This window comes from Saccopteryx leptura, chromosome 2, assembly GCF_036850995.1.
Source record: "Saccopteryx leptura isolate mSacLep1 chromosome 2, mSacLep1_pri_phased_curated, whole genome shotgun sequence".
Taxonomy (NCBI): Eukaryota; Metazoa; Chordata; class Mammalia; order Chiroptera; family Emballonuridae; genus Saccopteryx; species Saccopteryx leptura.
In genome coordinates, this window is record NC_089504.1 from 25,372,607 (window position 1) to 25,390,696 (window position 18,090).

An 18,090-nucleotide genomic window follows, 5' to 3' on the forward strand; every position below is an offset into this window, starting at 1 on the left:
TGTTGTAATAAGTCACCATAAACTTGGTGGCTTAAACAAGACAGGTTTTCGTACCTTATAGTTCTGGAGGTCAGAGGTCCTATATTCCAGGTATCAGCAGGGCTGTGCTTTCAGAAGGTTTTAGGGGAGAATCCATCTCCTTGCCTTCTCTAGCTTCTAGAGGCCGCCTGCATTCCTTGGCATGTGGCCTCTTCCTCTATCCTCAAGGCCAGCTGCGTAGCATCTTCTTCTCTCTTTTTCTCTCTGACCTCTACTGTCCTCTCGTCTCTTTCCCTGACTCTCCTGTAGAAAAGGCAAAACTGTAGTGACAGAAAGTATATTTAGGGAGGGATTGACTCAATATAAAAGGGCATGAGGGATCTTTTGGGGGTGATGGAAATGTCCTATATCTTGATTGTATTGGTGGTTATGAAACTACATTTGTCAAAATTTGCTGAATTATATATACACTTAAAAGTTGGAGAGTTTTATTTATAAATGATAGTTCAATAAAGCTGATACAGAAAAAAGAGAAAAGAAAAATGACTGGGAATTTGAGAGGGAGTTAAAAACTTCACTTGGTTAATAGAGGATTTTTCTCTGCTGTTTAATAAACCTTGTGTACCGGATCCTAAGTAATAACACAGAGGGGAATATATTGTTTTTCTTCCCTCATTAGGTTACATGAATATGTTTAGTAACTTCAAACAATATATAATGCATTTAGGGTCCACAGAATTACTTAAACATTGCCTTAGTGAAAATACTAAGTGATCAATCTTCCCAAAGACAGAAGTCTGTACTGTTTGCTGCAAGTGGTCCCTTTTGGATCGAGTGTTGCTTACTTGCCACTCAGACAGTTGATTCAGTTCTACTTTGTTGCACCTTTGATGTAGTATTTTTGGCTTAACAATTTTTAAGTAACATAAGGTTGATGAAAGTACTACAACTATATCTTTTCTCATTGACTCTCCCAGTTCTAATCATTCTGTACTTTTATTCTTAGACTTTATTCTCATTAATTGCTCTGTGATATATGATCTTATTCCCTCCTTCTCAAAAGCTCCTTTCTCCCTTGTTCTCTGGGAATACTACACTCTAGTCATTTTCTTCCTACTCCAGCCACGCTTTTCTTATCTCTTTGGCTGGTCTGTCTTTGTCTGTAGATCCTTATGAGAACACAGCTGTCACCCCATTTTTCTCTAGGCTTTCCCCTAGGGGTAGCTTCTCCTTTCCTATGGTTAATCCATGCTGGTGCATCTCAAATCTCTTATCCTCTATTAAGCCTTGTCTCTTATTTCCAGCTACCTCAGGGAACTTGAATCATCCTTTTTCTAACCACTGTCAAACTAAAAGCACTCTCCTTTCTAACATGGCCTCTCCCATTCTGGCTTCTCCATGTCTTTGAGATGCTGCCATTCTTTCCTCCTGGGCCACTTTTCTTTTCCCCTGTCTGCTCTATTCAGTTACTTTTCAGATCTTTTATGTTTCTGTGGGCCATGTCCCTTTCTTTCAGTCTTTTTGATACCCCTTTTTCTCTGTCCTTATTGTGAGGTCACACTGCACCTTTAAGACATTCTTGAGTGAAAGCTGCTGGTCAGGATGACAAAAAGGGTTTCACAATTTGGGGAGCCAAATCCATGTCTGCAAATCCTGTTAAGTGATTGAATCACTAGGTTCCAGAGCGTGACTGTGCTCTTACAGTAAACCTCTTAAGATACTGTGGAGCCTGACCTGTGGTGGCGCAGTGGAAAAAACGTCGACCTGGAAATGCCAAGGTCGCCGGTTTGAAACCCTGGGCTTGCCTGGTCAAGGCATATATGGGAATTGATGCTTCCAGCTCCTCCCCCCCTTCTCTCTCTCCTCTCTTAAAAAAAAATGAATAGGCCCTGGCTGGTTGGCTCAGTGGTAGAGCATCGGCCTGGCGTGCAGAAGTCCCGGGTTAGATTCCCGGCCAGGGCACACAGGAGAAGCGCCCATCTGCTTCTCCACCCCTCCCCCTCTCCTTCCTCTCTGTCTCTCTCTTCCCCTCCCGCAGCCACAGCCGAGGCTCCATTGGAGCAAAGATGGCCCGGGCGCTGGGGATGGATGGCTCCTTGGCCTCTGCCCCAGGCGCTAGAGTGGCTCTGGTTGAGGCAGAGCAACGCCCCCTGGTGGGCAGAGCCACACCCCCTGGTGGGCGTGCCCGGTGGATCCCTGTTGGGTGCATGTGGGAGTCTGTCTGACTGTAAAAAAAAAAAAAAAAAAAAAGATACTGTGGAAAAACGTGGTGTTCCCCTTAGTGTGTTCAGTGTCACCTTTGCTGCCACAGCCTCTGCTTTTCCCATTGCAGATGGCTTTATCTTCTCTTGTGACTGTATGAGCGTGTCCCTCAGTGCCCTCCAGAATCCCAGGCTTTGTAATTTTGAGAAACCTTGTGATAACTTAAGGTTTGCTGCCCTTGTGCTCCCTCTGAGCAGTTCCTTATTTCTCCTCCTTACACAGTACTACTATGCTTTTTCCAGCTGAACAGCACAAACGAAGTGCCTGAGATGGCAGTTTTTAGTGGACTTCATCCTGTTAATCATTAAATATGTGTGTCTGGTTTTGCCCCTCTTATATTTTCATCTCTGATTTTACTTTGGAGTTAATACATTTGTTTTTCTGTTTTCATAGATTCTTTCTCAAATACCTGCATGCTTGAATAGTTTGCATTTGTAGATATTACTTTGTAGCCTTGCTTGAATAGTTGAAGAAATGTGGGAGAATTTAGTTAATGGGAGAAGAAAGACTGATAAGCACAAGTTAAGTTATACCTCACTTGCTCTTGCCAAAGGGGAGGGCTGGCCCCAGGCTGGAGGATTTAGAGTTTAACCATATCCTCAGAATTATGATATTCACGCTTAATTTTTTTCCATCTATTTTGGAGGTAAAAGGTCAGTTTTAGATGCAAAAAGTTGACTAGGGTATTTAAGGTGTTTTATTCCAGTTACCTTTTCATCAGAGAAATGTAAAGATTAGTTTAGAAAACATATTTCTGGGTTTTAAAATAAGGTCTTTCTGTTTCTATAAAACAATATGAAAACAGCATTTTCAAGCATTGGAAAAATTGAAGCTGTTATCAGATTGGTAATGGAGTAGCCAGAAGCCTAGAAATAGTGATTTTTCTGAATCACAATATACTGTTTATTTACTTTCCCTTTTCTTTTTGGGCATTCTAGAGGGGTGTTTGATGCTTCCCTCAAAATGGCGGGCTTCTACGGATTGTACACTTGGCTGACTCACACTATATTTGGCATCAATATTGTCTTCATACCATCAGGTAACAACTGTGACATAACTTCCACTGTCTTCTATTTAAGGAAAGTTGAGCCATTTTACATTCATTGGGAAGTGTCATCTCCCTCAAATTTAAAATACTAAAATTTGAGATCTAATCTAGTCCATATTAGGAGCACAGATATGATTTGTAATGTTTATTGCTTTATACCCAGTAGCTAGAACAATACCCAGCACATGGAAAGCACTGCCTAAGTATTTGTTTAATGAATGGATGTCCTTTCACTAAGCACAACACCTAGCGTATAATTGGCACTCAGTAAATGTTTGAATCGAACTGATTGACAGGGAGTAAGAGTTGGTCAAATAGCTTTGTCCTGTGAAGGAGACTGTCCTGTGGGCAAGATAAATGCTTCCGGGGGCCCGTGAACTGTCTCCACACCTCTTAAGGTCTATTCTGGTAGCACTTGCATTCCATAAGCACCAGGGTGGTTTAATGACCATCTTTTACTTTTACTTTCTGTTAACTCTGCTTCTCCCTTTCCACTTTTTCTTGCTTTCTTTGGCTGCTTGTCTTCCTAAATATACCTGCCTCCTACATTTGCCTCGACCACCATTTGTTCTTTCTCTAGTCTCTGCCCCCTTCCTTCTTTGCATTTCCAAGTCTATTCGGGTTCTTTCCCACTCCGTTGTCCACAGAGCCACCCTCTGACATGCAGGCATCCTGATGAGAGCACGTGGAGGCAGTTTTATGCCATCCCTGTGAAGCAGGCAGGGTAGGAAATGTCCTTGTTGTACAGAGGATAAACCAAAGTTTCCCAGGGTCACAGACCTGGTTAACGGTTAGGACCAGAACTGGAATCCACATCTGCCTGACTCTTAGTCTCTGTAGGGTGCTTTAACATAATGACCTAGAAGGGGACAAGCTTGAGTAAAAGTAAGATCCTTCAACTAGCAAGTTTTTCTTTCTGTTGTTATTTTAAAATTACATTTTATTTTTTAAAAATGTTTTATTTAGGCCCTGGCCGGTTGGCTCAGCGGTAGAGCGTCGGCCTGGCGTGCAGGAGTCCCAGGTTCGATTCCTGGCCAGGACACACAGGAGAAGCGCCCATCTGCTTCTTCACCCCTGCCCCTCTCCTTCCTCTCTGTCTCTCTCTTCCCCTCCTGCAGCCGAGGCTCCATTGGAGCAAAGATGGCCCAGGCGCTGAGGATGGCTCTGTGGCCTCTGCCTCAGGCGCTAGAATGGCTCTAGATGCAACAGAGCGATGCTCCAGAGGGGCAGAACTTCGCCCCCTGGTGGGCATGCCGGGTGGATCCCAGTTGGGTGCATGCGGGAGTCTGTCTGACTGCCTCCCCGTTTCCAGCTTCAGAAAAATGAAAGAAAAAAAATGTTTTATTTACTTATTTTTTAGTGAGAGAGACAGACAGGAAGAGGGGAGAGAGATGAGAAGCCCTAACTTGTAGTTGCGGCACTTCAGTTCATTGTTTGCTTTCTCATATGTGCCTTGACCAAGGGGTATTGGGTGGCTCCAACTGAGCCAGTGACCCTTTACTGAAGCCAGCAACCTTTGAGCTCAAGCCAGTGACCATGGATCATGTCTGATTCCATGCTCAAGCCAGTGACCTCAGTGTTTTGAATCTGAGACCTCTGTGTCCCAGATCGATGCTCTATCCATGATACCACCATCAGTCAGGCTACATTTCATTTTTTATTAGAATCAAGGTAAAGAATATATACTCATATCTGAGCAATAGAAACTCATTTGTGATTTGGCTTTGGACTTAGTACAAATTTTGACCAATGTTCTATAGTTACATTATAGGACTATATATTAACTAACCATGGATTCAAAATAACAACTGCAAGACACAAAACTTTGTTGCTAAAGAATAGATTCATGCAGTAACACACAGTTTAGAAAGATTTTCAGTATCAAGTTTTAAAACACTGTACCTTCATTTATCTAGCAGTCAGTTAAACAGGGTTTATCATTCCCTGAAATGTTGAGTGGGTATTTAACTTGTTTTGGTGGAGATCTTCAGGTCAGAGAGCTAATGCTTAGGGTCTGATGTATTGTTGACTGTTTTGCTGATGGTCAGGTGCCTGTTTTCCATCAATCTTTTCCTAGCTTTAGCAGCAGTCCTCGGAGCAGTGCCGTTTTTGGGGACGTACTGGGCAGCAGTACCTGCAGTTCTAGACCTGTGGCTTACACAAGGCTTAGGATGCAGAGCCGTCTTACTGTTGGTTTCTCATCTCTTGCCAACATACTTTGTAGACACAGCCATCTATTCTGATATCTCAGGGTAAGTATTCCACAACACTTCCAGGGAATCATAGCCAGGGATTTCTGCGGCCTTTTTAAAGGAGGTTTTTCATTTTCTTTTGGAGACGGAAGGAGGGATAGGTGGTAGGAGTTTTTAGTGAAGGAGCCTTCTATGATCCCACTGATAGAATCAAAGTTTAATTTAACATGATTAATACTATTGATGTGAGGCATTTTAGTATTATATATTATTTTTAATATAGGAGACCCTAGTTTAAAACAAAATTGTGACTAATCATCTGATTAAGTGACATTTAACCTAGGAAAGAAGTATTACTAGATGTACCTAAAATATTTAAAATTACGAATTAAACAAAAGAAAAATAAGGTAACGAATTGGTGATTATTTTTAGAACCTCTTTGCTTTTGGAGACAAACATTATTAGGTTGTATGTCTGATTTCCTTGTAAAACCAAATCTTGTCAAGCTAATGTCTGACTAATAGAGTTCTCTTAAGGTATTGTGCAGTATGGTTCTTTGATGAGTACAGGTTATATTTAAGGCAGAAGTCAAACTTTGGCCCTATTATATAAAAAATAAATATATATTTTTGTAGGTTTTGATATTTCTCTTAGAAATTGCATTAAATCAAGCTAGTTTCCATTTAGTTTGATTCACATTGCTCATTAGAATCTTGGATGTAATCAAATGTAGAATTTTGATCAGCTTCTCTTATTCAGAATATGGCCTGCTGAAGCTGTCACAGTAGTTAATGTACAGTTTTCTTTTAGTAAAACTCACCATCTAATAACGGTAGATGGGGTCCAAGTTTATAGAAAGAGTATACCCTTTAGTTAATTGGAAATTATATATGAACAAATTGTATGCCACCTGTTTTCTCTCTAGTAAGTTAAAGTAGGAAACAAATGATGAAAAACTACTCTGAAGCCCCAGAGGTCCAGAGTGAAAAACAATAAGCAGCTCCATGGACAAGCCTAACAGGAGCTTTTATGCCTAAAACTTGAGAGAGAGATTAAAGCTAAAAGAAGACCATTAGAATGTGGTTAACTGGTGCTTAAGAGTTGAAATTTAAATGGTAGGAATGTAGGGGACAAGCTTATTGACATAGCATACACGGAATACTGTCATGTATCCTTTTTTGGAATAAGGAAGACAAATTATGAATATAATGTATCAATTTTCTGAAGACTGGTTTACCTGAAATAGTACTTACTGAACTATAACATAATGTGAAACCTCCTTCCAGGGTACACAGTTATTTGTCCCTCACTAAATTGTTGTAGTCAGATATTTTTCTCATAAAGTCCTTCTATCACTGCCTAGGTTAAAAACTACATTTTAGCCAGAAGTCTAACCCATGAGTAACAGGGATGCCATTGTATTGTTGTCATCTTTATAAAAAAGCATAATTAATTACATGCTAAATTGGGCTCACTTAATTGTTCTTGATGGAGGTGATCCTAACATGTGACTGATAGAACCAATCCTAAGCCAACATTAACCCATTTCAGGCAGCCATGTAAATGGGTACAAGGAGTCTGTTAACAACACTGAATTTACTCCTTCAGTTGCTGGACTAGGCAAATGTCAGACATGTTCTGTAGGCAAGAAAATTCTTGTATCACAGTGTTACTACAGTGTTCGTTTATCCACATTGAGATTATCTAAAGAAAGCTATAATGTAGTCAAAAGCCTGGTTTATGAACTTTGTGTTAGAGAATGCATTTCAGGCTTAACCCAGGGTTTATGTTTGTTAGAAGTTCTGAGCTAATCTGTGTGCTCTTTATTCCAGAGGGGGCCATCCTTACTTGACAGGCTTGGCAGTGGCTGGCGGAGCGTACTACCTGGGCCTGGAAGGGGCAATCATCGGGCCCATACTTCTCTGCATACTTGTGGTTGCTTCCAACATCTATAGTGCCATGCTAGTGAGTCCCACGAATTCAGTGCCCACGCCAAACCAGACCCCATGGCCTGCTCAGACTCAGCGGTGAGTTAAAGCAGAATGATCTTAAATTCTGTGTGACTTGAACTATCCTGTCTCTGTCTTCTGATCTGAGTAGTCTTATCAGGATACGGTATTTCAGTGCCTACACTCTGCTAAAGATTGTAGTAGACACTAAGATAAATCATTGGGTTTTATATGCAGGAACATATGAAAACTAAATTAGGTCCGAATTGTTGATATCATGAATGACCAAAAATATAAAAGACTGTTTTGGGACATAGTATACCTGGTTAAAGGAAACTCAAAATGTAGGCTTTTCAAACACAATGCATGAGTCTGTGTTTCGAACCTAGATTTGAATTGGAAAGAATCTGGAGAACGTTTCCAGAACAATTGGAAACATTTGAATATGGACCATATATTAAGCAATACTGTTAACATCAATGTTAAGTTTCTTAGGCATGACACTGATAATTTGATTATATAGCAGAAGATCCTTGAGGGGTGCAGTGTCATGACATCAGCACTGTCTTTTCTGTCCTTTTTTCTTTTTCTTTTCCTTTTCTTTTCTTCCCCCCTCCCCTCCCTTCCTGTCCCCTCCTCTCTCCTCCCTTTTTCCCCCTTCCCCCTTTCCCTTTCTTTTCTTTCTTGAGATAGTGTGACAGACTTCCGCATGCACCTTGACCAGGATCCACCCAGCAACCCCTGTTTAGGGCTGTTGTTCAAATCAATTGAGCTATTTTTAGTGCCTGAGGCTGACATGCTTGTATCAACTGAGCTATCCTCAGCGCCTAGGGCCAACACTTGAACCAGAGGAGCCACTGGATGCAGAAGGGGAAGAGGAAGAAAAAGGAGAGGAGGGGGAGAAGCAGGTGGTCACTTCTCCTATGTGCCCAGACCAGGAATCAAACCCGGGCATCCATATGTCTGGCCAAAGCTTTATCCACCTAGCCCAACTGGCCAGGACAAGCTTTTTATTTTCAAATGTTCAAAGTTTATTCCACATCTCTGGGAGGCAAAGAGTCAGCAGCTCCTAAGTTGTTGAATTAGAAAAGATTTCAAGATTTACATAAATGAATATTTTAAAAATCACATTGAAACTTTAGGGGAAGCAGATTCCCAAACATTTTCAAAGAGCAAAGGACTGTAAATGGGAAACCACACTGCACACCTCCCATGCTGTTAAAGGAACTGTCAGGTGTTAACAGCTGTCTTTTGTCACCCAGCCACATGTTGTCCCATTCTACATTGCTTGTTTACCACTGAGGCTCTTGGTAGCATAATCATCCTTATGGTTGGGGAGAGAAGACTGTATTTTGGTAGTTTAGATAAGACATTTACCATTTTTAGAAATACTGTCAATGTAGTCTTTATTTCTGTGTCTCTTCCTAATCTAGAGAGTTGCAATTTTATGAGCCCTGCTAATAATTCATTAGCTCTGTGCCTCTTGATGAGGCCAGAAAGAAATCAGAGAAAGACAAACACCTTATGATCTCTCTTACATGCGGAATCTAAAAACTAAATAAACCAAGCTCATAGATACAGAGAGTAGGTTGGTGGCTGCCAGGGAAGTGGGCACAGATGGGGGACAAGTCAACTGTTTCTGTTTTGTATTTTTAGTTTAAATAAATTCAAATAAAAATTTAAAGGAAATTATTTCTGCATCTCTAGGTTATGGGGTTTGTTTTCCAGGAGGTAATTGAAGTTAGTTTAAGATCAATGCTATGTCCATAGGGTTTTCCATACACACCATCATCACTACTCTAAACGTTTAAAGAAGATAAAATGTTGAGATGGAAAACTCCTAGTAACTGCTTTTTTAGCTTGCTTAATTTTGTTTTCTTTCTTCTGAGTCCATTTGGAGGCTTGCTTGGCCCGGGGGCAGAATTGAATAGTAGGTATGAATTTCAAGGTTTCTGCTAAGCTTACTTGTCAACAGAAGGCTGTCACCAGGCCAACCACAGTCTTAATCTCATTTCATGCAGTTTTGCCCTGAGGCAGAACTTTTCATTCATAATTTAAAGGAATTGAATAGTTAGAGACTCAAACTTGCAGGTGTCTTAGAAGTTTGAAAAGATGTCAGATGATGAATTTAGAAACCTGTTGGGTGGTGGAAATGCTTTGTAGTATTGGCCAGTTTTTGGTTATTGATTGTAAAGCTTTTCCAGGGCTTCCCAGAATTGAGCACTGCCAAAAATTCTTGTTGTCTGAGACAGCTTGTAGTCAACTCTGCCTGTGTACAGATGTTAAAACACAAACTTTGGTGATACTATGAAAAACAGATATATAAATAAATACATGTCTAGTGCAAAGGTTTGATGGGGAGGGCATGTAATTTTGCTCCCCTAAAGGGACTTTTGTCAGTGTTGAGAGACATTTTGATTGTCATACTGTCATAGGTAAAGCCAGGGATGATGCTAAACATCTTATAATACACAAAAGTATCAGTAGTGCTGTTATTGAAAAATCCTGACTTGATTGATTGGCTAGAATCTAGATAGATAGATAGATAGATAGATATTACTGTATATAAAGCATGAATGTGTGTGTACATAAATCTTAGTGTGGGGGAGTTGTTCTCAGAGTTTTAAAATATTTAAGGAAATAATTCAGTTCGTAGACCTATGAGCATATATTCAAATGTTGGGTTTGGCCATGTCACACACAAATCATTTCAAAGCCACAGGGGCCATAGCGAGGAAGCTCACCCATTTTTCAGAGCCTTTCCTTTGGAAGTGGGGCTGTGCTAGTTGGAGGCGTGCTTCAGAGGCTTAGGGCACCACCCACTGAAAGAGCCTTGAGATAACTGAGCACTCTTGATGTAATCTCTTCTCTGTATTCTTTTTCCTGTGTTCCTCTTGATATTGAAATATTCCAGACATTCTATGAAAGGGTTAGTCTTTAATATACCTCTGCTCTGGCTAACCTTCCTAAATATTTATATGAACTGAAAATTGGGAAGACAAAAGATGTAAGAAGTTGGCATGGGTGTGGAATTGCACCTGAAGTTCATAATTATTTGCTTTACAAATTTTTAAATGGTTTGTACCTAATGATAACTTATTTCCATTGTTTGTTTCTATAACAGTGTGTGATTTTCTGAAGTTTTGGAACACTTTTCTTATATTCTATTTTAGGTTTGTTTCTAATGAAAAAGTTAAGTAATCTTTTTAATACTTATAGGTATGAAAATAAAATAGCCTTTGACAGATAATCTAAGGAGAAACAACATGGTGTAGTGATATGACTACAAATTAATATAGTATAACGTGAAGACTTTAAAATTGTCTTGAAAACAAGCTTTTTAAACTCAGATGTTTTTCTCTGTTCCTAAATAGTAGTAAAGGAGCAAGGTAACCTTTATATAAAAGGATGGTAATGGACTTCTGCTTCGTACTTGTATCCTTTTTTTTTTTTTTTTTTTTTTTCATTTCTGAAGCTGGAAACGGGGAGAGACAGTCAGACAGACTCCCGCATGCGCCCGACCGGGATCCACCCGGCACGCCCACCAGGGGTGATGCTCTGCCCACCAGGGGGCGATGCTCTGCCCACCAGGGGGCGATGCTCTGCCCATCCTGGGCGTCGCCATATTGCGACCAGAGCCACTCCAGCGCCTGAGGCAGAGGCCAAGGAGCCATCCCCAGCGCCCGGGCCATCCTTGCTCCAATGGAGCCTTGGCTGCGGGAGGGGAAGAGAGAGACAGAGAGGAAAGCGCGGCGGAGGGGTGGAGAAGCAAATGGGCGCTTCTCCTGTGTGCCCTGGCCGGGAATCGAACCCGGGTCCTCCGCACGCTAGGCCGACGCTCTACCGCTGAGCCAACCGGCCAGGGCCCGTACTTGTATCCTTTAAGATAGATTTGGTTTCGTATAATCCAAAACAAACAAACTTGAAAAATCCATCATCTACAGAACTCAACTTAAATGACTTAAATGAGCCAGAAGTTTCATTTTTACTTGAGCGAAAGCAACCCAGAGGTAGGCAGTCCAGGGCTAGTATAACTGTTGCACAAACGTCCATGCCAACCCTCCCTCCTTGATGTTCTGCCAGCCTTAGTGTGAGGTGTTTTCATCTAAGATGGGTGCTTGAGCTCATGTTCATTGATAAACTCTGACCTGGCCATTTGGCTGCCGACACAGATGCAGACCTGACGGGGTGACATAATCCTAGCCCAGGCATATAAATTATATAGTAGAGGCAAACTAGCTACTCCAGTCCTGAGGAAGGCACCTCGTAGAGGCAGCACATCATCTCTGTCCAGCTCAGATATTTCCTGTCAGCAGTATTCACTTAGCTTGCCTGGTATGGGTCAGACACAGTTCAGTACCAGGTAATTGATGAAATCCTAGCCCCCTTTCTCCTGCCCTGAACCATATCCCTCAGAGATTGGACTTTGCTGGGTCAGGTTTCCTGTTTTGCAGTAAAACTATCCACTTAGTGTTTGATCTTTGACCTTTTAGCATTTTTCTCTTAACATTGGGTACACTTTCCAGCCAGTAAGAAGAGGGAAGGGCCCTGGCCGGTTGGCTCAGTGGTAGAGTGTCGGCCTGGCGTGTGGGAGTCCCGGGTTCGATTCCCGGCCAGGGCACACAAGAAAAGCACCCATCTGCTTCTCCACCCCTCCCCCCTCCTTCCTCTCTGTCTCTCTTATTCCCTCCTGCAGCCAAGGCTTCATTGGAGCAAAGTTGGCCCGGGCGCTGAGGATGGCTTTGTGGCCTCTGCCTCAGGCGCTAGAGTGGCTCTGGTTGCAACAGAGCGACACCCCAGATGGGCAGAGCATCGCCCCCTGGTGGGCGTGCCGGGTGGATCCCGGTCAGGCACATGCGGGAGTCTGTCTGACTGCCTCCCCGTTTCCAACTTCAGAAAAATACAAAAAAAAAAAAAAGAAGAAGAGAGAAGGGAAGAAGATCACCCTTCCCTTTTAAGGACACTGCCCAGAAGTCACGTAACACTTCCACTTATATCTCATTGGCTGGAACATTGTTACTTGGTTGTTAGTTTCAGGGGAGGTAATGTTTTGGATGAGAGACAATGGACTCAGCAAAAACAATGGAGTTCTTGTTACTAGAGAATGAGAAACAACTAGCAGACTTCGAAACAATATTCAAATCATTAACTTGTGAAAATATTAGAAAAATGATTATAGAACCCCATCAATCAAACCTTTCAGATTATAAAAATAAGGTATTATTCTGTAGCAATGAATTGCTGGTTAGATGCTGTTTTTTCTTTCTTGTTTTCGGTATCTCTGTTTTATTCCTCCTAGCCCCTCATTTCCGACAGCAAACCTAATTATTTTATCTTTTCTTCTTATAGGACTTTCCGTGACATTTCTGAAGATTTGAAATCTTCAGTAGACTGACATGGCTTTCCCTGCAGTGATTTCTCTAGGAAGTTCAGCCGTGACTGTGAGTTCAGCTGAGCTGTGCCCTCTGTCCTTTAGCCTTGCCTAGTGAGCAGAGCCCGGAGGAGGAAGCGGAAGCCTGGCCTTCCATGCAGAATGGGGGCAAGAGCGAACCTGCCGTGGGCTGCTTTGCATCGTAGAGCACAGCTTCAGAACTCCGACATGTGGTTTGCTCACTGAACTGTTGCGGAGAGAGAGGGCTCGAAAAGTTTTATACACTGGTACCATGGCTTGAAATTATTCTTTGCTTATCTATATTATTATAATATGTATTTATAAAGTTATTTTTAAGAGCCGTAAACTACCTGCTGTTAAAAATGCATAGTGTAAATTTTTTCCTGTTTAAAGAAATCTGTTCATAAACTTTTCTATGACAGTCACTTTTCAATGAAAAGGGCTTTCACTTTTGAGTATGTAGTTGCTTGAGTAGGAAAAATGAGTCTTCGCCCTTCTCCCACAATGTATGGTTCTCTAAGAAGGAACTAATCCTAAGTGGGAGGGCGGGTGGCTCTTTTCAAGTTCAGTTAGTTGTGTGTTGCAACTGGGGAGAGACAGACGAAGAGCTTTCTCCCCTTTCTTCTTCCTTCATCCCCCAATACACTGTTGCCACATTTCTAAAACTTGGCAGCCCACATCCAAGTGAAATACTTATAAGCTGCTATTAATGGTAACAATATGATAGAATTCAAGTTGTGTTTTTTTTTTTCTTTCCAAATGTCTTAAGTGAATACTCTCAGGTGCGGCAGTACTCTGGTCTGTTAAATGTATCCCCATTTCACTATTTGGAATTCTGCCACTTGGTTACTTACAAGCCAGACTTTTATATTTATGTAGTATGTTTCCATCACATAGCACAGTGCCTTGCACATAAGACTCTAGATGAATGCTTGTTGAATTAAATTGCGACTTTGTAAATATGTCAGGTATCACAGAAACCAGTATAGTGCTTTACATTTGAAAAGTCTCTGCCTATAATTATTTCACAACAACTTCACATAACCTTTAATATAGCTTTCTGTTGTTTTACAACAGTTTCACAGAGATGGGGGAGCTTAGGGTCAGAAAAGTGGCCAACTCAAAGTCATAAAATTTAATAAGGTTTGACTTCAAATTTTCTGGCGCCCTAAGCCTGCAAACTGCTATCCTGAAGTGTTTCTTCTAATACCTTCCAGTTTTCCCAGTGCTGTGAGATAGAGTAGGTGTCCTTGGATTCATCCCACTGTGGAGGACAGGGCTGGGACTAGAACCCAGCTCCTAGCTGTGTGCCCTTTCTTCTGTATATATCAATCATCAGCCCCTTTCTCTGCCCTGAAGGGAATATGGAGGAGAAAGGGCCCTTAGTGTCAGAATCAGAGATCACCTTTATGGAAAATGAGAAAGCAGTTTTGCTAAAACACCTTCTCACTAAGAAGCATAGGTAGTGATAATTAGCTTAAATTTATTCTGTTATTAAGAAAAGCTTCATCTAGAAGAGAGGCCACCATGACTGTTTATACGGGAGACTATGTGCAGATCTCTTTATTATGAGTCCTTCAACAATTATAATTTGATACAACATCAAGTGTTAACATTTGGTCACGGAGTAACTCATTATTCTCTTTAGTCAGTTGTTTAATCATTCATTCAGTAAAACATTTGCTGAGAGTTTGCCAAACTCTAGGTCCCATGCCAGGCACTGGACCGGGTGCTGAAGGGGATAACTCATAAGAAGACCTTCTCTCACATTAAATCTCAGCCACATTTCATATGTATTACTAAAATAGAAACTTCGCATTACAGGGGTTAAAAAAGCAATCAGGTTTGATTTTTGTTAATTGTATACTGGTAAGTTCACAGCTGTAATTAGCACATTGAGTTAGGGTGCATATACAGACTATGTTCTCCCAAAGTATTTAAGCTGTACAAACTGATATTATAAAAAACAACTTGAGTTACTGTATGGCTGTAGCTGGTCATAATTATTTGTATAAATACCAGGTTCTTAAAGGGAGGAGCTCTGAGCTCTATGGGAGTAAGTTAAAGCTGCCAAAATGAGCAGTGATGTAGTACCGCCCTGGAATATCAGGAGCAGAGATGCCCACAGGGCCACACAGTCCTGATTGGGAAACCGCTGTGCCCCAGCACACAGCAGCTGTGTAAGGACTGGGAAGGCTGACCAGCTCGGGGCGGTCTTCCTGGAACCCTCAAAAAACAGAAACGTGCCTCTCAGATAGAGAGAGGTTTTGCAGGATTTTCACAGGGCAAGGAGAGCAAGTGGTATGAAAAGGTAGGAGTCTCAAACTCAAGTCTCAAATTCAAGTCTCAAAAATGACCAACCCTCAGATTCCCAGTTAAGATTTGACCCAGAAAGAGGGAGAGAAATAGCTTTAATAAAAACTGAGTACAGAAATCTTATCGCAACATCTTGCATTTTACAGTTTTATTAAAGATTTGTTTTAAGTTCACCTTGACTGTTCAGTTGTAAACTGAATGGAGGAGGAGATAAAAGCTCTCCACACAAACGAGCAGAGAGAACAAGGCGTGTGATACTCAGCCTAAACTCCATGTCCTATAAGCCCTGCTTTAGTTCTGAAATTCTTATCACACTCTCTGTTCCTGGAGGAGACCTCTTTAGGGGACCGCCTTGGGTACCAGTCTTCTTTATTTTTAAATTTTCAGGGAACCCTAACACACTCTTCCATGAGAGATGGTTAGTTGGCAGTGTTCCCTTGACTTCTCAGACTGGTGTGGATTGGCTCTGGACAGTGGGAGGATACCCAAGGATTGTTATGGAGATGCTGCATTTAAACCAACTCAGTAGCCCTTGGAAAATAGCAGCTGTTTATTCCAGTTAAGAAAGGCTGTCAAGGTCCTGCAGATAAGGTCCTCTGGCTGACCTTGGCATTAACATGAACCCATCATGACCCTCAGGACTTCCGCTAGTTCTCACTTTCATTTATTTAGAGCCTCAGGATGTGTCACCACTGGGCAACAACTACTCAGAAATTCAGGCCATGAGGGTTAGATTAGAGCAAAGTAATTGTAGGTGAACTATCCAGAGCTTTCAACGTCAGGTTTATAGGAAAAACCCCTTTCAGACTTCCCGTACTCTGGTCTTGACCTGAAGTCTCCTCCAAGGGTCTTCCAAGACCCTTACAAGAGTAGTACAGTAGGCTCTGCACAGTGGAAATAGCCTCTAACAACAGACTTCCAGATGCTAGTTCCAGCTAAGAATAAGTACTTCTGTTTTTATTACCTTTTGCCTTTATATTTTGCTATCAAGATACTATATATTCATTTTATTAACTTATTGAGGACCTGCCAAAAAATATGCAACTATCTGAAACCACTGAGCAGTTATTTTTTGATAGACTTGATTTACAATTCTCTTATTTTTAAACTGTCTACTTGTATCGTAGACATTCTGTACTAGGACGGATCTTATATAATTAGATGATTCTGTCATTTTCCAGAGAAGGAAATATATCTATAGGTTCCAGCACACACGGAGCCAGTTAGTAACAATTCAGAGTAGAATATGGTTCTTTTTTTCTCTCAATCCATTGTTCTACTTCTTTTCCCTTTTCCTCATAGTTGAGTAGCTTTTGGGAAAATGTATTCCTTATAGCAGTAATTCAAAGGGATGTTATTAGATGGGATGAGAATAAAAGTGCGTAAGGGAGAGGGGATTCCATGGTTAATTAAAGTGAGAAATGGTGGGTTTGTTTTGTTCTGTAGGACTTCTAAGGGTTTTTAACGTGCTTTATATATTGTGAATTTATAAGGGGACAAAGAATGCGTTATTTAGACTAGACTTTGAACTGCACCCACACCCTCCTTTTCTCAGAGCATCTCAAAGGACGATTGGTCCTTTGGGAAACACGGCTCAACAGGAAGTTTACAGCTCTTGCAGAAGGCATTCTTACTGGAATGATAAATCTGAAGTTACCATGGTACCCATAATTGTAATAAATCTCAGAGTTTAGTAAGATACTAGAAAAAAAAGTCCCCTCAGAGCTATACGTAAAGTATAGAGCCTTCCCACCTATGGTATGTAAAATCAGTATTTGTGTTTAGCGTTGCAAGTTTTTCAGGCACCAATTAATGTGCAGATATGATGTGATGATATATTGATATGACATTTTAATAATGCTTTTGTATGGCACTTTATAGTTTTCAGACTGCTTTCATAGCAACAACCCTGTGAGATAGGCAGGCGTTAAGTATTATCAGATGAGGCTCAGAAAGGTTTTTGTGATTTTTTTTCCCCCCTGAAGTTTATACCACAAAATAATGGAGCCAGAATTCACTTTCAGAATTTCTGACTCCAAGTCCAGAGTTATTTATACCTGGTTTCTTGTTTTTCCTCTAGCTTTATATTTTACAACGAAAAGTGTGGAAGCAATTCTTAAAGTTTCCATTTTGGCTTCTTCTTAAACCCCGTTTCTTTATTGCAGCGACTTGGAAAATGTAACTCCTACTATAGCTATCGCAAAGAAAACCCTCCTTTTGTCCCTACACTGCCATATGTTTAGGTGACTGGAGTGCATTTCAAACACCATTTGATTTTGAAACCCAGATTAGATATAGAGTTGTGATTGCTTATATAATTTTGGAAAATGTATCACTTCTGCAAAGTAGAGATGGTTTGAAAGTAAAAAGGAGTATTCAAATAAAACAGTACATCTTTATTCTCTCACAAATGCTGTTTCTTAGCTTTAACTTGCTTTGACAACCTACTGATGTAACTTCTTTGTAAATGTAAAGTATTTATATTTTGAAATAAAATTACTAGTGTTGAATGAATCAGGTGGTAAACTTAGTCTCTTTTCTGTTGGGTAATTTGATCTTTGGTGAGGTCAGACTTTCACAAACACATCCGTCTCTTTGGCACCAGTGCTTACAATGAATTTTTATGAACTATGGGCAGCTTGCATAAAAGAAGGTGCATCTGGGGAGTGGGTGCTGGGCCCCTTCAGGAGGTGAGATGGTCCGAAGCTGAGGTTGGAGCCCTCAGTGCACAGGTTAAGTGCCCTAAAGGTGGGCAGATAAGGAAATGGTGAGGTAGGTGGCTAGGAAATAAGAAATCAGAGGGGCAAAAGACAGGTGGTAAAGAAACTGCACATTTTGATTGAACAAAAGCCCAAGTTATGGCTATATTCAATACCAGAGATACTGGTGCAGCACGGGCAGATGGCGCTGAACCCTCAGTGGGAGTGCTGTGAAACACATTGCAGTGATGG

At 41.1% G+C, this 18,090-nt stretch overlaps 1 protein-coding gene across 2 annotated transcripts in view; it reads left to right on the forward strand.

The window, feature by feature from the left end:
* TMEM245 (transmembrane protein 245) overlaps positions 1 to 17,653 on the forward strand; it is an 81,780-nt gene extending 64,127 nt beyond the window's left edge. For both annotated transcript variants that reach the window (XM_066367492.1, XM_066367491.1), the window contains 4 exons: positions 3,180 to 3,280; positions 5,367 to 5,541; positions 7,315 to 7,509; positions 12,781 to 17,653. In XM_066367492.1, coding sequence (XP_066223589.1) covers positions 3,180 to 3,280; positions 5,367 to 5,541; positions 7,315 to 7,509; positions 12,781 to 12,826 — 517 coding nt within the window. In that variant the 3' untranslated portion in view covers positions 12,827 to 17,653. The remainder of the gene's footprint in view (positions 1 to 3,179; positions 3,281 to 5,366; positions 5,542 to 7,314; positions 7,510 to 12,780) is intronic.
* Positions 17,654 to 18,090: the final 437 nt, after the last annotated feature.